General features: G+C 37.7%; 1 protein-coding gene across 1 annotated transcript; it reads right to left on the bottom strand.

The window, feature by feature from the left end:
• Positions 1-49: 49 nt before the first annotated feature.
• On the bottom strand, positions 50-7,453 carry LOC139939131 (uncharacterized). Its single transcript, XM_071934878.1, has 6 exons — positions 7,355-7,453; positions 5,707-5,854; positions 4,400-4,508; positions 3,645-3,755; positions 2,519-2,581; positions 50-1,825 (listed from the first exon to the last, which is right to left on the bottom strand). The coding sequence occupies exons 2-6, from the start codon at positions 5,808-5,810 to the stop codon at positions 1,697-1,699; spliced, it is 516 nt and encodes a 171-aa protein (XP_071790979.1). The 5' UTR covers positions 5,811-5,854; positions 7,355-7,453; the 3' UTR covers positions 50-1,696.
• Positions 7,454-22,526: the final 15,073 nt, after the last annotated feature.

Below are 22,526 nucleotides of genomic sequence, written 5' to 3'. Positions count from 1 at the left end.
CAACGGGCCTTTTCAGAACCACCCCAACTCATTAGAGATTCATTATCGGTACATGGTGTTACCGCAAACCCTTCCATAAAGTACTGTGGAGGCGGATTAGCTTGGTGATGCACAAAGGCGGGAAATAGAGCTCGGTGATGCGTGGTGAAACTGGATCCTGCTCTGGAAAAGGTACCGGTTGCTTCAAGCACTAACAAATGCAACAAGTTCAATACACATTTTTACAAAAATCTGTTGATATTATTGCTAATGAAATCTCTCACAAAAGTATATTAATCACATAATGTTACATTGAAAGCAAGTACATTATAGAATATTTACAAGTAGTTAATAATACCAAGGGCCTTCACCAAAATATAAGTTTTATACTTGTTACGCCACAAAGATTTTATACACCCAGAAAAATGGGTTGGAAAGGGCAAGAGGCTTTTAACTGTATGAGGGGATTAAAGGTTTATTCATAAATTTAAGGCTGGAAAAAAACATGTGAACTATTATCATCATGAAAATTCCTTAAGAATTCAAATAAAAGTTTTTATAAGGTGTGTTTTGTTCAAAAGTGACCCAAACAAACAATGAATAGATTGTTGCGATCCACAGATTCTAGTAAAGAGCCTTTAAACACGCTGATCATAAAAGACAAATCAGAGAAACCGGGCTGGGATGAACAAATATACACCTTTGAAGAAAGGGATTGATATTTATACTGTTAGAACAATATGTAAGAACATGGTATTATCAGAGCTTCACTGGCGTTTCTCTTATGACAAACTGTGCAAATCTCATGGGTATTGAAAGATTGTTTGTAAGTGATGCAGTGTAAATATAGTGTTTTATTTTGTATTGAGTGTATTCATCTGCAATTCTAACAGCACAATTTGTAATTCTGTATTTTTCAAAATATTGAAATTGAAATCTTAAAAAAAAAATATTCTTCACAGTTCTTGAACATCAAAATAGCATTGTGTCATTAACAGCTTCAATTTGTATTAACATGTAATAGAAGTAGTTCATTGAAATGAACATTAAAACAAAATTAAAACTTACCAGGATGCTTATTTTTTACATCTTGCCAATGACACCTGAATTTGTGCGATCATTACATACTTATGCCATTATGATGACCAATTATGAACATCAGTTTGGCACAATTCTCAATTCTTTACAAGTAAACAGAAAGTATAATACATTTTTTATAGCTAAACTTAAACTAGTTGAAGATACAGAATCTTGCAAACACAACTCAAAATGGTTTGGACCAACTTGGTGCCCTAGGTTTATTATGCTAACCAAATTGGGACAGAAGGCACCTTAAAGTTGGAAAGGTGCACAAAAAAGCATTTCCTAATTGGGTCTCAAAGTAGCTCTGAAGGCTTTGTCAAAGTTGTTGCTGTTTCAAAACAGTTTTCCTTTGACTGGTGCAACCAAATCAAGTAACTGTGATTTCTGGAGGTACTCAAATTCTATTTTTCAACTTTGATAGTTCTCAAGGTGGAAATATTTCTTTAAAAAAGAACAAACCAACAGTGAGCTTTCTTTTTCTTTTTACCTCCATGTTGAAACTAATCCTGAACTTTGTCTTTTCGGAGTGCAACTCTGTTTCATTCAAATGTTATTGCATAGTCAATTCATAATGCAAGTAAAACAAAAAGAGGATTTGATGAAAGATAGTAATAGTGATAAGCGATTGAAAACCTCAAACCAAGGGATCCTTCATCTCTTGCGTTTTTCCTTTCAGTTGACAGGTAATCTGCATTGCCAACCTCAGTCTCTCTAAACGATCTCTATTGAAGTGCTTGTCCCAGAACGGCACAATGCAGAAGATCTGAGATAACAGAAAGACAAAAATTACAGAAAAATTAATCCGGTTTAAGTAACCTCAATCTGTTTTGCCCATTTCACAAAGAGACATGTCATAGCAAGCGGTCCAGTTCACCAGATACACCTTAAGCCCAATTCATACTTCATGCGAATGTTGACGTCACAAATTCGCAATGACTAATTCGCAGCAGTTGAACTCTGCTCTACAAACTTGGGAATATTGCTGCGAAAGGAGGGTCCTGACGTCAAATTCACTACGTCAAATTTGCTTCGCATTCGCATTGGCAAGAAGTATCAACCGGGCTTAACTCTGGTGTTATCAGCAGCAGAGTGTTGGTTCAATACTCGGTTATGACACTTGTGCGCTTGAGCAAGGAACAAATAAAGATTGCTTTGTCAACAGTCATGCTCATAGAGTGTAGCCCCGTTTCAGCCCCAGTAGTATAGGTACAAAATGTAGCAATTTGCCCCTGGTGACAGTTGATTGGGTGGTCAGCCCAAATTAGTTAAGTGTAGCTCTCACATTGAAGTGGTCTTCCAGCGTTGTAATAATAACAACAACAAATAATGGAATTGAAAGACAGTTGAACTAAGTGGATATGGTATTGCTGACACAAACTATGATGAAACCTCTTCTTAGGGTTGGAATACTTTAGCTTCCAACAATTCAAGAAGATCCCTATCCATTTGTTCTTACCGAGTTGAGTATGAAACAGAGTGGAAACCACGTTGGGAACAAACCGCTTGAGAAAGAAAGACACTGCAGACAAATTAAACAATACAAAAATAATGGTTAGGGCCTTGTTTTGGGGCCGTGTCATCATGATCAAAGAAGCAGGCCAGTAGAAATAAAAATATGCCCCCCAGTTACAAGACGCGACAACCTTTTATTACACCGGGGGGGGGTTGGGAAATCATAGTTCCATATTATATACAGCCACATGCCTACTTTGGTCATGACGACACAGCCCCTTAAACTTAAACTAAGCCTAAAATTAACCTCATGTATTGAGAGACTCGCGTGTTTGTCTACTAACAAACTTAAATGATATTATTTTTGTTCAACCTTCATCGATGTTAATTAGGACCTGTTTACTTAGTACTTTAGTTGAAGTCTGTGAACAAAAATATCCACAGGCAATTCACTCGGGATTCGAACCCACCATCTCTGCACTGCCTGCAGAGCAGATAGTTCTTATGTCTATCCACTAGACCACTAGATGTCATATCACTAGATCAAGCTAGCCTGATGGCTAGAAGCAGTTTGACTCCCATGTTTTAGCAGCATGTACTGCATCGATTTAATAGATGTTATTTTTTGCGTCAGGGATAAAGAACATAATTTGTTTTTACCCCTACACAATATTTATTGAGCAATGTATACTCAGTACTTCCGGAGTTCCGTAAAAGAATCCTAGCACTAGGTAGAAGACCTGAGCTAGCTAACAATGTAAAAAACATGGCATTTTTACCAATATATATTCCTTTTCTGCACAGAAAGATTTGTAATGCTTCGCATTTCTTTTGCTATAGAGTTTTATGAGTATGTGCTCATCTCTAAGAAATTTACCACGGCCCAATTTCATGAAGCTGCTTCAAGCATAAAATGTAGCTCAGCTCTACACAATTACCACAATAAGGTTACCAGCTACAATTCTATGTCACATGTACTAAATGTGTCTGGTATCCTGCTATCTTTTGCTTAGCAGAAAACTGTTAGGCAACATTTTCTGCTTGGGCAACTCAATGAAATCAGGCCAAGTGCACTGCCAGTTCTAAGAAACATCTAAAGCATGATATGAGCATGAGACTCATTCAAGTACCTCAGCTTCTGTTCCTTGCTCTTGACCATGCTTGAACTCAATCTCAACAACATCCAGCCATTCCACTAAGGTCCAGTTCAATATTTGAATGGTAAACTTTTCCCTGTCCACCTGGAAGAAAGAGCGAGAACTATCTCAACGATCTAGGTTCCACAATCTCATCACTAGAGTCATGAAACTCTGGCAATTTGACTCTCTAAATTGAAGTTCTCAAGACCAATTCCCATATGAATGTTTGGTAAGGGCAATTCTGGTCAGGAAAATTGCACACACAATTGTTGCATTAGAAGTAAAAGACTACAACCCAATGGTTCCACAAATGATAGCTTTGGTCTCACAACAATGGAGTCTTGTTTGAATAGTCAAACTACATATTTCCAAAAGAGTGATTTTAACATTGCTTGGACAACAACTTGGTCCAAAGCATTTTGTTCAGAAAAAATCAAGGTTGGCAATTATAATAATAATAATCATAAGCATTATAAAACCCATATTTTTTGAAATTCTCTGTGGTTTATCCATTGAGATACATGTAGAGACCATATTACAAATAGATGTCTGATTTTGCATCTTACAGGACCTATCAAATACATATTGTATATTAATTTATTTTTGCTAAATCAGAATTGTTGTTAGTATACATGGCTCAACAATAGATGTTATAGCCACGTTCTAATTTGGTCCCAGCCACCAATGCCACTATACTTGTCTCTAAATGGTGAAACAGTCATAGAAGCACTCTCCAACCATCTTACCTTACTGACAAGGTAGGTACTGTTGGTCTCCTTTAAAGCTTGAACTGTTTCAACAGCTCTAATAATCTCATCTACACAAGCTTCAGGTTGACTGTCTGGACAGGACCACCTATGGTGACAGGATAAAACAAATTCTAGTCTTTCCTCTGGCACCCCTCAAAAACGGGAAACAGAGTAAGACAGATATTGATGCAAAATAGTTGTGCGGTATTATTTACATGATACTGTCATTCACAGTGGCTTATCCCAGCATTTTCATTTGAAGGCAAGGGCAAAATCATAAACATTATAAACATTATCATTATTTATTATTTTTATTATTATTACCATTAATTTGTGCATTTAAAGTAAATCTCATTTAGCAAGAGGGGGCAAGGGTTCTGACTGAGTGGGTTTGGGGCTCCCCCTCCAACCCTAAATGCGCACCCCTCCGGTTATGCTACTGGTTACATATTTCTGATATGAAACAAATACTCCTCAACAATGCCTTAAGATACCTGTGTAGAGAAGATGAAGAATGTGGGAGAAAATCCTCTACCTGGGACTGTGGTCTACATCCAGCTTTTTATAAGATGGGATTCAAATCAAGGTCAACAGAGGTGAAACGCTGTACAAAATCACTAGAAGCAAACCTGAATGTCTGTATAAAGTGTTTTCATTTAGACCTTCTCTGTGTGGGGAAATGCTCAAATCACAATAGTCTTTTTTTGCAGAGTTTAAATTTTGAAGTTGAATCAGTCTTTTCTTCACAGCTAAACAAAAAGTGCTTGTCAAACATCACATAGAAACTCACCTGTAACAAAATGATCATCAATGCTTTAATTAAAAAGTTATTTCCTGAAAGGCACTGGACATAGCTATTGGTAATTACTCAAAATATTTGTTAGCATAAAATGTACTTGGTAACAAGCAATGGAGAGCTGTTGAAAGTATAACAAATTGTGAGAAACGGCTCCCTGTATAAAGTAATGTAGTTTTTGAGAAAGAGGTAATTTCTAACTCAAGTAATAAAATACTTCAGACCTGAAGCCTTTCATCAAAGACTTCAGGCTTCAAGCCTTTTATTATGCATCTGAAAGCATACACAGTATAAATCAACAAGGGTGTTTTTCTTTCATTATTCTCTTGCAACTTTGGTTACCTATTGAGCTCAATTTTTTCACCGATTTGCTATCCCCCTCCCCAAAAATGTATAGAATCTATACATTTTTGGGGAGGGGGGATACACCAACTGGTCTCTGACAATTACCAATAGTGTCCAGTGCCTTAAAATAGGTATTAGCCTTTTATGATATTTCTTAACCTACTTTTCTTTGTGGCTGTGGGCGAGTCTGATGCCCGGTACCCACATGGCAGGTCTCATCTTAGCCTGGAGAGGCCCCTGAACTACACTCAGACAGCACACCATCATCAACTCAACTTGAGTCTAAAAGTTTTACTGTCAGCACCTTGCACCTGATGGGGATCAACAATTTGATTAGGGTGGTTATAAACTCTCAGCCCAGTCTCATTAGAATCAGTGTGAGCATGTGGGAATGATATTTCCTAAATAAGGCAGGAGGGTAAATGGCATACCTCAATACAAAGAGGGAAATATTACACGTTTTAATCTTATGGGACATTGTGTCACTGGAATCACGCATGCAGTGAGTTGTGGGAAGGAAGTTTCCACAAATATTTGCAAACACTGGTGCAAAGTATTGGTGACGGGTGTCAACGAAGTTTGGCACAACATGGCTCTGCTTATCGTATTAGGAATCGGCGCTTGTGGAAGCAGGGAATTCTGTGCTCACGTCAAGCCAGAGACCATTTCAAGAACTGACTCCGCGGTAGTGCAGGTTACATGTATTACGATCCTACTAGATAAAGTGGTATAGTCCCAGCCTATTTCTATACCAGATCCGCCCAGGCAAAAGCTAATAAGCAGGACAGTTCTTTTCAGAACTGAGAAGTCTCCGAAACACCCAAACAATCTACTCCGTGTAGAATAAAACAAGACAGTTGTCTAAGAACAGTTCTCTAAGAAGAAACTCTACCTGGCAAGTAGATACATACATGGTGTTACCGCAAATCCAAATATATATTGCTACCTCATAATGCAATGCCTCCAATCCCACTCCTCAAGCTTTTTTTACGGGTTAGTGGAAAATTTTTGTGGGCGCGTGCCACTCAATGCTACTGGGCATTCTACGCTTACACAGCTACCAGTACCAGCTAGTGCTCGTAAGCGGAGTAAGCGTTCAATTTGGTGGTAAGCAGAGCAATGAAATTGGGCTCAGATTGTTCTTGAAACTGGTCATGTTGGTTGGATGATTAAGATGACCTTTTAAATACAAGGAAATAAAAATACTCCAATACAATATGCCCGCAAAAATACTATGGTTCGTCTCGCGACCCCCATTCACTCGATGTGCTGCTGCACTCTTTTCAAAAGCAAAACTCCCATAGAAAAATAATATTGCCTTGTCATATGTGATTCCAATCTAGTTGCGATATTGTAAACCCCTCTGGTTACGTTATTGCAAGTTATTTCAATCAAGCTATAAAATTAATTATAGTTGCGATAACTGTCCTCTCACCCCGACGGTGGAGTCGGCAAGAGGCTCGTCATCGCAACCATAACGTGACTAATGACAATCCCCATTAATCAAAGTGAAGTATATCATGGTCTTCCACAACTCGCAAGCAAATTAATACTATTATAAACAATTCCCCGGTTCTTAAAATCAACTGCGCTAAAAGTATCAGACCATCAGACCAAAACGGAGACTGGGTTACTACTTGTTCTTCTTGTATCTTGTCAAAAGTTCATGAATTCATGATTTAATTTTAATATCCAATAGAAACCTCAGCACGTACTGCTGGTTGCAATGCCATCGGTCCCGCGTTCGGGTACATTCTGTCTATTATCCCATATCATACAAACCCATATTGTAATGGACTCATCATCCTTACTCTTTGGTCTCATCACTGTCCTTTCGTCATCTTGTTTGGGTTGGTATCCCACAGCTCAGTGTTGATCAGCTGACTGCAAATTCATCAATGTCAGCTTCCAACTTGTTTACACATTATTGGTGGCGCCCTTTAGAATCTATTATCGACCGTGTGGTGGGATGGGACCGGGCTGAAGTGAGCACCAAATTTGGGCCCAACACCAAATTTGGTGCTGGCAAACAAATTTGGTGCTAGCACCAAATTAAAAAAAACTGTCAACGACCGTCATTATCCGTCGAAGACAGTGCGCAAGGATTGTACACGCGTAAGGTATAGGTAGATTCAAAGCCAAGAGTTCCATCTAAATTGGAAAGAATTATAAGTTTTTTTCTCACAAATCTGTTCCACATATCCCTGGCTATATCAGATTAGCGCCCCAGTGTTTTAAGTTTGATAATTAGCTCAGCCCAATTAATTTAATCAAGGAACAATTTACGAATTTTGGTATTGTATACGCTGAATGTCTAAAGTATGGGCAAACAAAAAGCCAAGAGTTCCATCTTAGTTAGACAATATTATTAATTTTTATTTCCTAAATCTATTTCTCATACCCCTGGCTATATCAGACTAGCGCCCCAACGTGTTAAGTCTGCTAATTAGCTCAGGCCAATTAATTAAATAAGGGAAGAATTTGTGAGTTTTTCTACTTTATACACTGTTTATATGCAATGCAAAGAACAAGCGTTTGGGTACGGGCATATGCAAAACCAAGAGTTCCATCATAAATCTTTTTAATTTTTATTTCATAATTCCATTCCTCATACCCCTGGCTACATCAGATTAGCACCCCAACGTGTTAAGTCTGCTTATTAGCTCAGCCCAATTAGTTTAATAAAGGAAAAATTTACGAGTTTTTGCACTTTATACGCTGTACATTATGCTATACAAAGAACACGCGTAAGGTATGGGCAATTACAAAGCCAAGAGTTCAACCTTATTGGAAAATATTATTAATTTTTATTTCATAAATCCATTCCTTATACCCCTGGCTATATCAGATTAGCGCCCCAACTGGTTAAGTCTGCTAATTAGATCAGCCCAATTAATTTAACGAAGGAAGAATTTACGAGTTTTTCTACTTTATACGCTGATGTACATTATGCTATACAAAGAACAAGCGTAAGGTATGGACAACTACAAAGCCAAGAGTTTCATCTTAATTGGAAAATATTATTAGTTTTTAATTCATAAATCCATTCCTCATACCCCTGGCTATATTAGATTAGCGCCCCAACTTGTTAAGTCTGCTAATTAGCTCAGCCCAATTAATTTAGTCAAGGAAGAATTTACGAGTTTTGTACTTTATACGCTGATGTACATTACGCTACAAAGAACAAGCATTAGTGTTCTTGACATCCAAGTTTATGCATTTTGGATGGGATTGGCCCCCACGAATTGGTGAGAGGCAAGGAAATACATGGAGGTACACCGGGTCAGGGATAGCTCGGCATACTTGGGTGGGTGGGGGTGCCTTAAATTACGGGAGAGCGCAACTGGCGCCCCCTAGCCGCGCATTAATGAAATTCAGGAAAGAGTATAATACACTGTGCAGTAAAAGGTGGTCAAATTTTGGGTCTGCCCCTCCTTTCTTGCTTTAACGATTTTTTTTTATTTTCTGGCTTTATCGTTATTGTTTTTTCCATAATATTTTGAATAAATCATTGACCAAATTTCAAAGGGAGAACTAGATTATCCGGCTGCATAACTAGTGAGTAATTTAGCCAACGTTATCACTATACCGCACCATCCAGACCATGATAAACAGCTACTATTACTCATGGGCGTCAATCCTGGGGGGGGGGGGGGGTGGCACAGGGGGACATGTCCCCCACCTTTTGGAGGGTGGGGGACACAATATCAAATGTCCCCCACCTTTTTGACCACCTTTATCATGAAGCCCAAGTTTTGCATTGTGTAAGACGAAACCCTGTGTCCCTATTTGGGCATGTGGGCAAAGGATGACGCAATATCCCCCTAAAAATTGGCCCTAGATTGCATCACAGAGCGTCTAAAATGCCAACCCCTTAATTGTGTCCGCACTCCGAGCCGTAAAGGCTTCTCACACGCATGCTCCGTCGTGGACAGATTTGCACCTAACCCCTGAAAGAGTGGAAGGGACGTGTACCCCACCCCACCCCACTCCATTTTTGAACAGTATCAGATATTTCCCGTGTCGTTTGACCACCTTTATCATCAAAATCGTGTTTTGCACTGAGGAACTGTGGAGCACTGGAACACAATATTCACACTGCTCATTATTCTGCTTCGTTTGCCATTTGGCTGCAAAATGGCCTAAAGATTGCACCACAGAGCATCTAAAAATAAAAAAATTCCCGGGCCCTTAAGCGGGCCCGGACCCATGCCGTAAAGGCGTCACACTCACGTCCTCACTCTTTGACAGTTTTTCCCCCTTAATACTTGGTTCATAGTTCCGCACTTGAAGATGCTGTCAACCCAAAAGGTTCTACTGCTACTCACATTCTACAGATATTCCGTTCCGTTCTGTATGCCTCTTATTGGCCTAAGATTGCACCACAGAGCATCTAGAATGCAAACTTTCCCGGGTCCGGTTGGGCCCGGACCCATGCCGTAAAAGTTTGCACTCGTGAGCTCACTCTTTGACAGATTTCCCCCCTAAAACTTAGTTCATAGATCCCGCTTGAAGATGCTGTCCACCCATTTTACAGATGTTCTGTTTCATTCTGACAGATTTGCCCCATAAAACTTAGGTCTGGTGATGATAGGGATGAAACGCCGTCTGAGCATTAGAATGCAGAAACAATATGGATATAACGAAGCTATGATTTTAGGTACAATACCATGAGAGCAAGAATATGTGCATCATACCTTGAAATAGGCATTCAATTCCAACATCTGAAAGGGGGGAACATCACCCCTCAGATCCACTGGACTGCACCAGAGAGTATCTACGGACTAAAAAGAAATCCCGGGCCCTAAAGCGGCCCGGACCCCACGCCGTAAATGTGATGTCCCCCCACCTTTCAAGACGGATTGACGCCCCTGCTATTACTAAACAAAACTTGCACCCAAAGTAAATGTACCCTTTTGCAGAAAAGACAACATGTTATGTCATTATCTGATAGACCGTACCTTTGGGCACTTCACTTTTGGATAAAGGAAGCTAAATTGGTCCACTAATTAATACCTAATTAGCCGCTCGAGTACACGCCATTTTCTACACACTGCGTTAACCGTATAGCACAGAGACCACCTTTGACGTAGAGAGAGACAGAGACCACCCTTCACGCTACATAAAAAACGGAATTTTATTTTATAATATGATAGCTCATACCCATAGAGCTATGGCTCCATGCGCATACCTCTAGGCAGACTTTATTATTATTATTGTATTTTTTTTGTGGGGGGGGGGGGACACACTGATTCGGTCCACTAAATAGTATTAAAACTAGCCAGAAGACGATCAGAGCATACTGATCGAAACGTCGAGTTAGAGATAGTCAGTACATGGTATTACCGCAAACTTTTCTATATTGTATTTGATCCACCGCGCAAAGTTTCAAATTCTACTTAATTAAAATTAGCCCTTGGAATACACGCCTTCTGTGTCACTTCAGAGGGAGACGTTTCTCGCGATGTTTTATACGTGATGACCATTTCTTCATTGCTCATTATCCAAGAAAGTTTTTATACTCTGAAATATTTTGAGTAATACCAATCTAGTACCTTAAACCGGTTTTGTAAACTAAGTAAACCGCTCTATGAAATTGACCCCGCCCCTGGACGTAAGTTACATTCTGCCTCGTTTCAGAGGTCACCAATCATAACACGGAAAGTAAAAGCCCGCGAAGTTTCCATTGATTGCTACTACTACGAGATCGCAGTGATTAAAGACCAGCGCTTTCAATATCCCGTTTCTTTGTTATTTTGGGTGTGGGGCTTGCATGCTCCCTTGGCTAATTTGAAAACAAACACTGCATGGTCGAGTGGACTCGTTGCTATGCCATGGTTGGGAGTGCTTGTGTGGATCCCAAGTTAACTGTAAAATGGCTGCAGTTAGTCGAGAGCGATTTGCCTTACTTTCATTAGTCCACTAATGATGTGTGCTGTGCTTTGTGAGTACTCTTTTTTCTTCAATAATAGGTGTATTTCATCTTTTTTCCTCAGGGCTCCGAGACCTATATTACAATACCAAATGAATTTCTGCTAGTGCACCACTTCTATAGCTACGGAACGTCTCCTCGAACCTCAAACATTTTGCTCTTCGTGGTTATGCACCTGGAGTGCTATGAAACTGGATCTCACGCAATAATAAGTCTCTATAAGTTCTTGTCGAGAGCTCAGCAGCGTGGGTCCAGAAAAAAATCCACCCTGCAAAAAAGAAATTGCAAAATACATTTTCACCGTTATTCAAAATCCTCACCTGCCGTTTTTAATGGCCACCGACAACCACCCCACCGCCGACCCCAACGCCCCCTACCACCACCGCCCGACCCCAACGCCCCCTACCCCCACCCCACCCCCAAATAATAAATCGCGTCTTCACTATCTTTTTAAACCTTCTGTTCACATCGCAATTGAATTGTTTCAAATTTAGACTAAGTTTCATATGAGTTATAGTGTTCGCCTCGTGTTTGTTTTCTTTTAGTTCTTTCTTTTCTGTGAAATCCCCTAATCCAAGTTACCAGTAATAGCTTACAGGCAGTGGACACTAATTACTCAAAATAATTATTAGCATAGAGTCACTCCTTATTGAAAAAGCGACAGATTTAAAACTTCCATCAAAATATTGCTGCTTAATTACATGTTGACAATATGAAAAGCTGAAACTCAAAGAGGTTATCACAGGTGAGCTAAAACAATGAAAACCTTAAATTGAATGGTTATCACTTCATTATTAATGTATCCACCCCTTTGACCATGATCACTGATTGTTGTTTCTGTGATTGGTTCTATATCTGGCGAGTGACCCAATCAACAAGTGGGGCTCTTGGGGCTGGCCCGAGGTGCACTGACGTCGTGACGAACGTTCGTCCTGGAAAAAAAATAAAAATACGCAACATCGGGGTCGACCCAGGGAAGCTAAACGAACGCACCCAATAAAGGGATCCCAAGTGCGCCCTCAGTGTTGAACTTGTATAAAGTTAACTTTTGGGGTTGCATGCATTGATCTCCATTATACTGACAGTATAATGGAGATCAATGGTTGCATGTTGCATGTCACATTCACTCTTTGTTTCTATCATGTTTATAACAGCTTCGTTTTCTTGAAAGAGCATTTCTCTCTGTTTTTATAGGGACCATTGCTCTGGCCATGCTCCTAAAGCTTAGTCACGTGAAAGGGACAAGCTCATAGAGCCACTCGTGAGTATTGTTTAAACCCTCAGTTTATCAGATGTATCCTCTGCTTACCAGTTATCACGCTATTATGCCTTTTTCTTTGAATTGGGAAAAAAATAATGATGCCTTATATCAACCGATGCCCTAATTATCTTCATTTGTTAATACGAAGTATGCAAACATGTATTAAAACTTGATGGACATTGAAATGTTCACACCACACACCGATCTTGGATGACTTCAACTGGCCCCATTTGTTTTGAGTTTTTCCTGTTTTCACGGCAAACGAGAAAGTATGGTTTCCCGGTGAAGCCATACATGGAAGAAACATCTGCAGTGACTACAAGTGTTCTTTGAGACTCTGTGTATGACTGTATAGCCAGCAGTTGCCTTCATTTTATTCAAAATATTTTTTTATTAAATTTTTAAAATTACCATGGTAACTTGCACAAAATAAAAAAAAATAAAAAAAATATAAAAAGTGTGAATAATTACTGGCTTCAAAATCTGATTTCTATTTATTTTTGTTCTATTTTTTTTCTTAATATTTATAATAAAGTATATACATAAACAGTGATAATTGAATCAACAAGCTGATGTTTAAATTTTGATATAAATAATAGTATTGATACGAGGGTTACAAAATAAAAATCTCCAAAAATATTAGAAAATGATATAAGGCACATGGGTTCTTTAAGCCTCGGTATTTTTTTTCAAGAATGCTCAGCAAAACATTCTGTCACATGATTTTGATCATCATGAATTGTGAATTGAAATAGCGTTTGATGAAACTTTTTCGGTGGGCAAATATTTTTATATGGCCTCAACATTATGACATATTTTTGTACCTTGTAGAAATGCCTAAAATACCAAACTTTTTGCATTTACAAGTGCAAATGACCAGTGGAGCCTTACATGTTTCTAAGTTTTTGTCAAAGAAGAGGAGACTCTTTGCTTGGCATATAAAACCACACAATTTTTATCTTGGGACTGTTTACATCGCGCACAGAGAGGTAAAAGATTTGCAACGATAATAGGGACACCGCGAAAACAGGACCTCCTACGATAATTGGTATAATATTGTGACTTCTTTCTAGGCTAGGACCTAAGTTTTCAAGGTATTATTATGGCTTTTTCTTTGAATTGAAAAAAAAATAATTATGCCACATATAATGATGCCCTACCTTCGTTTTGTTTATAAGAAGTATGCGCATATTTGAAACTTTGTAGACATTAAAATTTTCACACCACACACCGATCTTCGATGATTTCAACAGCGTCCCATTTCTTTCGAGTTTTTCCTGTTTTCGAGGCAAACGAGAAAGTATGGTTTCCCGGTGAAGCCATAACGCGGACAAAACATCTGCAGTGATTACAAATGTTCTGTGAGACTTTGTGTATGACTTTATAGCCAGCAGTTGTTTTCATTTTATTCAAAATATTTTTTATGACATTTCTTTGTAAAAATTACGATGGTAACTGGCAAAAAATTAAATTAATTAAAAATGTGAATAGTTTTTGGCTTCAAATCTTTTCATTTTTATTACGTCTTTTTCCCCCTTAACATTCATAATAAAGCTAATAAATAACCAGTAATAATTCAATCACCAAGACGATGATTAAATTTTAATATTAATAAAAATAATTATGAATATTATGAGGGTTAAAAAAAAAATCAGAAAAATTAGAAAATTGTGTAAAGGCAATTGGCTTCTTTATTGGCCTCTGTATTTTTTCCCCAGTATGCTCAGCAGAATGTTCAGTCACATGATTTGATCACCGTGAATTGTGAATTGAAATATTTTGTGGGCAATTTTTTTTTATATTATGGCCCCCAACAATATGACATATTTGTATACCTCGTAGAAATGCCCAAAACACAAAACCTTTTTGCATTTACAACTGCAACTAACCAGAGTGGAGCCTTATGTGTTTCTAAGTTTTGGTCAAGGGAGTGGAGACTCTTTGCTTGGCAAGTCAGACCAAAAACATTGGAAGTGTTTACATCGCGCACAGAGAGGTAAAAGATTTGCCTCGATTTTAGGGAAAACTTGAAAACAGGACTGTACGAGTTTACAATAATGTAAAGTCTAAAGTTAAAAAAATATATAGAAGTTTATCAAATGTATATAAAGTTTAAAAAACATATATAGAGTTTACACTTATATAACATACATTAAATATAAAAAGTTAACAAAGCAAAGATTACAAAACATATAAAGTTTAAACAATACAGTTTACAGAAATATGTTTAAACAATGTTTGATGTCGACTTGAAACAGCACATGTCATTCTGACCGGGACGTTGACTGAACCATCTAACGGAAGTGCTAGAATCGACCTGTTCTTTTACTTCAAAAGGAGGATATTTTTTTAACAAATCCAATCTGTTTAAAGCTCTATTTAATTGAGGACCTTCTTTGTTTTAATTTTTCTTTTGATATGTTATTCAGGTTGGCTGCTTGATGTCTCACCGGGACGTTGACTGAACCATCTAATGGAGTTGCTGGAATCGACCTGTTGCTGTAGCTGGACGCCTCACTCTCCACTTCATAAGGTAGATATCTTTTTTTTGAGATAAAGAAGTTTTGGATAACATTAATCTGTAAAAGCTCTATTTAATTCAGCATTTTCCTGTTTTAGTTTAATTTGATGTGTTATTCAGGTTGGCTGTTTAATGACTGACTGGAATGTTGACTGAACCGCCTAATGGGGTTACAGGGATCGACCTGACGCTGTATCTGGCTGCCTCTTTCTCTTCTTCAACTAGTAGATTTTGTTTCTGTTTTTTTTACATTCAAGAAAAACATCACTAGTATTTTGACACAATCTCTAAAGGAATGCAATTTTATTCATTACTCTACTAGCCAAACTTTCACCTCCGTCCGCCATGGTTCACAGGGTCATATGTAACAACCACCCACACAATCTATCGCACCGAATATAAATAATCCCAAACTAATAAGAAGAAACCTGGTTTCTATATGTATTTTTTGATTGTATGTATTTGTTTTTTATTTCATGCAATGATGAAATGTGACTGAACCATCCAACGGAGTTGCTGAAATTGACCTGTCGCTGTATCTGGATGCCTCACTTTCTACTTCAAAAGGTGGATATTTTTTCTTTAGACAAAGAAGTTTTGAACAAATCCAATCTGTTTAAAGCTCTATTTAATTGAGGACCTTCTTTGTTTTAATTTTTCTTTTGATATGTTATTCAGGTTGGTTGCTTGATGACTGACCGGGGCGTTGACTGAACCATCTAATGGAGTTGCTGGAATCGACCTTTCGCTGTATTTTTTCGCCTCACTCATACTTCAAAAGGTAGATAATTTTTTCTTTAGATAAAGAAGTTTTTAACAATTCCAATCTTTATAAAGCTCCGTTTAATTCAGAAACTTCTTTTTTAAAGATTTCTTTTGATGTGCTTTTTAGGTTGGCTGCTTGATGTCTCACCGGGACGTTGACTGAACCATCTATCGGAGTTGCTAATATCGACCTGTTGCTGTATCTGGACGCCTCACTCTCCACTTCATAAGGTAGATATCTTTTCTTTGAGATAAAGAAGTTTTAGACAATATCAATCTGTAAAAGCTCTATTTAATCCAGCATTTTCCTGTTTTAGTTGTATTTGATGTGTTATTCAGGTTGGCTGTTTAATGACTGACTGGAACGTTGACTGAACCGCCTAATGGGGTTACAGGGATCAACCTGACGCTGTATCTGGCTGCCTCATTCTCTTCTTTAACTAGTAGATTTTGATTCTGTTATTTTTACATTCAAGAAAAACATCACTAGTATTTTGACACAATCTCTAAAGGTATGCCATTTTATTCATTACTCTACTGGCCAAACTTGCACCTCCATCCGTCATGGTTCACAGGGTCATATGTAACAACCACCCAAACCATCTATCGCACCGAATATAGTCCCAAACTAATAAGAAGAAACCTGGTTTCTAAATGTATGTTTTGATGGTATGTATTTGTTTTTTATTTCATGCAATGATGAAATGTGACTGAACCATCCAACGGAGTTGCTGAAATTGACCTGTCGCTGTATCTGGATGCCTCACTTTCTACTTCAAAAGGTGGATATTTTTTCTTTAGACAAAGAAGTTTTTAACAAATCCAATCTGTTTAAAGCTCTATTTAATTCAGGACCTTCTTTGTTTTAATTTTTCTTTTGATATGTTACTCAGGTTGGTTGCTTGATGACTGACCGGGGCGTTGACTGAACCATCTAATGGAGTTGCTGGAATCGACCTGTCGCTGTATTTTTTCACCTCACTCATACTTCAAAAGGTAGATAATTTTTTCTTTAGATAAAGAAGTTTTTAACAATTCCAATCTTTATAAAGCTCTGTTTAATTCAGAAACTTCTTTTTTAAAGATTTCTTTTGATGTGCTTTTTAGGTTGGCTGCTTGATGTCTCACCGGGACGTTGACTGAACCATCTATCGGAGTTGCTGGAATCGACCTGTTGCTGTATCTGGACGCCTCACTCTCCGCTTCATAAGGTAGATATCTTTTCTTTGAGATAAAGAAGTTTTAGACAATATCAATCTGTAAAAGCTCTATTTAATCCAGCATTTTCCTGTTTTAGTTGTATTTGATGTGTTATTCAGGTTGGCTGTTTAATGACTGACTGGAACGTTGACTGAACCGCCTAATGGGGTTACAGAGATCAACCTGACGCTGTATCTGGCTGCCTCATTCTCGTCTTTAACTAGTAGATTTTGTTTCTGTTATTTTTACATTCAAGAAAAACATCACTAGTATTTTGACACAATCTCTAAAGGTATGCCATTTTATTCATCACTCTACTAGCCAAACTTGCACCTCCATCCGTCATGGTTCACAGGGTCATATGTAACAACCACCCAAACCATCTATCGCACCGAATATAGTCCCAAACTAATAAGAAGAAACCTGGTTTCTAAATGTATGTTTTGATTGTATGTATTTTTTTTTTATTTCATGCAATGATGAAATGTGACTGAACCATTCAACGGAGTTGCTGAAATTGACCTGCCGCTGTATCTGGATGCCTCACTCTCTACTTCAAAAGGTGGATATTTTTCTTTAGACAAAGAAGTTTTTTACAAATCCAATCTGTTTTAAAGCTCTATTTAATTGAGGACCTTCTTTGTTTTAATTTTTCTTTTGATATGTTATTCAGGTTGGCTGCTTGATGTCTCACCGGGGCGTTGACTGAACCATCTAATGGAGTTGCTGGAATCGACCTGTTGCTGTAGCTGGACGCCTCACTCTCCACTTCATAAGGTAGATATCTTTTTTTTTGAGATAAAGAAGTTTTGGATAACATTAATCTGTAAAAGCTCTATTTAATTCAGCATTTTCCTGTTTTAGTTTAATTTGATGTGTTATTCAGGTTGGCTGTTTAATGACTGACTGGAACGTTGACTGAACCGCCTAATGGGGTTACAGGGATCAACCTGACGCTGTATCTGGCTGCCTCATTCTCTTCTTTAACTTGTAGATTTTGTTTCTGTTAATTTTACATTCAATAAAAACATCACTAGTATTTTACACAATCTCTAAAGGTATGCCATTTTATTCATCACTCTACTAGCCAAACTTGCACCTCCATCCGTCATGGTTCACAGGGTCATATGTAACAACAACCCACACGATCTATCACACCGAATATAGTCCCAAACTAATAAGAAGAAACCTGGTTTCTAAATGTATGTTTTGATTGTATGTATTTTTTTTTATTTCATGCAATGATGAAATGTGACTGAACCATTCAACGGAGTTGCTGAAATTGACCTGCCGCTGTATCTGGATGCCTTACTCTCTACTTCAAAAGGTGGATATTTTTCTTTAGACAAAGAAGTTTTTAACAAATCCAATCTGTTTAAAGCTCTATTTAATTGAGGACCTTCTTTGTTTTAATTTTTCTTTTGATATGTTATTCAGGTTGGCTGCTTGATGTCTCACCGGGATGTTGACTGAACCATCTAATGGAGATGCTGGAATCGACCTGTTGCTGTAGCTGGACGCCTCACTCTCCACTTCATAAGGTAGATATCTTTTTTTTGAGATAAAGAAGTTTTGGATAACATTAATCTGTAAAAGCTCTATTTAATTCAGCATTTTCCGGTTTTAGTTGTATTTGATGTGTTATTCAGGTTGGCTGTTTAATGACTGACTGGAAAGTTTACTGAACCGCCTAATGGGGTTACAGGGATCAACCTGACGCTGTATCTGGCTGCCTCATTCTCTTCTTCAACTAGTAGATTTTGTTTCTGTTATTTTTACATTCAAGAAAAACATCACAGGTATTTTACACAATCTCTAAAGGAATGCAATTTTATTCATTACTCTACTAGCCAAACTTTCACCTCCGTCCGCCATGGTTCACAGGGTCATATGTAACAACCACCCACACAATCTATCGCACCGAATATAATCCCAAACTAATAAGAAGAAACCTGGTTTCTAAATGCATTTTTTGATTGTATGTATTTGTTTTTTGTTTCATGCAATGATGAAATGTGACTGAACCATCCAACGGAGTTGCTGAAATTGGCCTGTCGCTGTATCTGGATGCCTCACTCTCTACTTCAAAACGTAGATATTTTTTCTTTAGTCAAAGAAGTTTTTAACAAATCCAATCTGTTTCAAGCTCTATTTAATTTAGATTCTTCTTTGTTTTAGTTTTTCTTTTTATATGTTATTCAGGTTGGTTGTTGATGACTGAACGGGATGTTGACTGAACCATAACCGAGTTGCTGGAATCGACCAGTCGCTGTATTTTGAGGCCCCACTTACTACTTCCAAAGGTATATATTGTTTCTTTACATAAAGAAGTTTTTAACAATTCCAATCTTTATAAAGCACCTTTTAATTCAGAAATTTCTTTTTTAAAGATTTCTTTTGTTGTGCTTTTCAGGTTGGCTGCTTGATGTCTCACCGGGACGTTGACTGAACCATCTATCAGAGTTGCTGGAATCGACCTGTTGCTGTATCTGGATGCCTCACTCTCCACTTCTTAAGGCAGATATTTTTTCTTTTAGATAAAGAAGTTTTGGACAATATCAGTCTGTAAAAGCTCTATTTAATTCAGCATTTTCCTGTTTTAGTTGTATTTGATGTGTTATTCAGGTTGGCTGTTTAATGACTGACTGGAACGTTGACTGAACCGCCTAATGGGGTTACAGGGATCAACCTGACGCTGTATCTGGCTGCCTCATTCTCTACTTCAACAAGTAGATTTTGTTTCTGTTATTTTTACATTCAAGAAAAACATCACTAGTATTTTGACACAATCTCTAAAGGTACGCCATTTTATTCATTACTCTACTAGCCAAACTTTCACCTCCATACGTCATGGTTCACTGGGTCATTTGTAACAACCACCCACACCATCTATCGCACCGAATATAATCCCAAACTAATAAGAAGAAACCTGGTTTCTAAATGTATTTTTTGATTGTATGTATTTGTTTTTTATTTCATGCAATGATGAAATGTGACTGAACCATCCAACGGAGTTGCTGAAATTGACCTGTCGCTGTATCTGGATGCCTCACTTTCTACTTCCAAAGGTGGATATTTTTTCTTTAGACAAAGAAGTTTTTAACAAATCCAATCTGTTTAAAGCTCTATTTAATTGAGGACCTTCTTTGTTTTAATTTTTCTTTTGATATGTTATTCAGGTTGGTTGCTTGATGACTGACCGGGGCGTTGACTGAACCATCTAATGGAGTTGCTGGAATCGACCTGTCGCTGTATTTTTTCGCCTCACTCATACTTCAAAAGGTAGATAATGTTTTCTTTAGATAAAGAAGTTTTTAACAATTCCAATCTTTATAAAGCACCTTTTAATTCAGAAATTTCTTTTTTAAAGATTTCGTTTGTTGTGCTTTTCAGGTTGGCTGCTTGATGTCTTACCGGGACGTTGACTGAACCATCTATCGGAGTTGCTGGAATCGACCTGTTGCTGTACCTGGACGCCTCACTCTCCACTTCTTCAGGTAGATATTTTTTCTTTTAGATAAAGAAGTTTTGGACAATAACAGTCTGAAAAAGCTCTATTTAATTCAGCATTTTCCTGTTTTAGTTGTATTTGATGTGTTATTCAGGTTGGCTGTTTAATAACTGACTGGAACATTGACTGAACCGCCTAATGGGGTTACTGGGATCAACCTGTGCTGTATCTGGCTGCCTCATTCATTTCTTTAACTAGTAGATTTTGTTTCTGTTATTTTTACATTCAAGAAAAACATCACTAGTATTTTGACACAATCTCTAAAGGTACGCCATTTTATTCATTACTCTACTAGCCAAACTTTCACCTCCATCCGTCATGGTTCACTGGGTCATATGTAACAACCACCCACACCATCTATCGCACCGAATATAATCCCAAACTAATAAGAAGAAACCTGGTTTCTATATGTATTTTTTGATTGTATGTATTTGTTTCTTATTTCATGCAATGATGAAATGTGACTGAACCATCCAACGGAGTTGCTGAAATTGACCTGTCGCTGTATCTGGATGCCTCACTTTCTACTTCAAAAGGTGGATATTTTTTCTTTAGACAAAGAAGTTTTTAACAAATCCAATCTGTTTAAAGCTCTATTTAATTCAGGACCTTCTTTGTTTAAATTTTTCTTTTGATATGTTATTCAGGTTGGTTGCTTGATGACTGACCGGGGCATTGACTGAACCATCTAATGGAGTTGCTGGAATCGACCTGTCGCTGTGTTTTTTCGCCTCACTCATACTTCAAAAGGTAGATAATTTTTTCTTTAGATAAAGAAGTTTTTAACAATTCCAATCTTTATAAAGCTCCGTTTAATTCAGAAACTTCTTTTTAAAAGTTTTTTTTTATGTGCTTTTCAGGTTGGCTGCTTGATGTCTCACCGGGACGTTGACTGAACCATCTATCGGAGTTGCTGGAATCGACCTGTTGCTGTATCTGGACGCCTCACTCTCCACTTCATAAGGTAGATATCTTTTCTTTGAGATAAAGAAGTTTTGGACAATATCAATCTGTAAAAGCTCTATTTAATCCAGCATTTTCCTGTTTTAGTTGTATTTGATGTGTTATTCAGGTTGGCTGTTTAATAACTGACTGGAACATTGACTGAACCGCCTAATGGGGTTACTGGGATCAACCTGTGCTGTATCTGGCTGCCTCATTCATTTCTTTAACTAGTAGATTTTGTTTCTGTTATTTTTACATTCAAGAAAAACATCACTAGTATTTTGACACAATCTCTAAAGGTACGCCATTTTATTCATTACTCTACTAGCCAAACTTTCACCTCCATCCGTCATGGTTCACTGGGTCATATGTAACAACCACCCACACCATCTATCGCACCGAATATAATCCCAAACTAATAAGAAGAAACCTGGTTTCTATATGTATTTTTTGATTGTATGTATTTGTTTCTTATTTCATGCAATGATGAAATGTGACTGAACCATCCAACGGAGTTGCTGAAATTGACCTGTCGCTGTATCTGGATGCCTCACTTTCTACTTCAAAAGGTGGATATTTTTTCTTTAGACAAAGAAGTTTTGAACAAATCCAATCTGTTTAAAGCTCTATTTAATTGAGGACCTTCTTTGTTTTAATTTTTCTTTTGATATGTTATTCAGGTTGGTTGCTTGATGACTGACCGGGGCGTTGACTGAACCATCTAATGGAGTTGCTGGAATCGACCTGTCGCTGTATTTTTTCGCCTCACTCATACTTCAAAAGGTAGATAATGTTTTCTTTAGATAAAGAAGTTTTTAACAATTCCAATCTTTATAAAGCACCTTTTA

This window comes from Asterias amurensis, chromosome 6 (genome assembly GCF_032118995.1).
Source record: "Asterias amurensis chromosome 6, ASM3211899v1".
NCBI classification, from domain to species: domain Eukaryota; kingdom Metazoa; phylum Echinodermata; class Asteroidea; order Forcipulatida; family Asteriidae; genus Asterias; species Asterias amurensis.
Note: the sequence above shows the minus strand (reverse complement) of the source record. Positions and strands in the feature narration are given on the sequence as shown.

Excerpts from the sequence above, each read along its gene's own strand:
- LOC139939131 (XM_071934878.1), bottom strand. The coding sequence starts at position 5,810 with ATGATGGTGTGCTGTCTGAGTGTAGTTCAGGGGCCTCTCCAGGCTAAG. Across the intron at positions 4,509-5,706 it reads GCCCACAGCCACAAAGAAAA|GTGGTCCTGTCCAGACAGTC; the intron begins GTAGGTTAAGAA and ends CTGTCACCATAG. Across the intron at positions 1,826-2,518 it reads TCTGTTTCATACTCAACTCG|ATCTTCTGCATTGTGCCGTT; the intron begins GTAAGAACAAAT and ends CTGTTATCTCAG.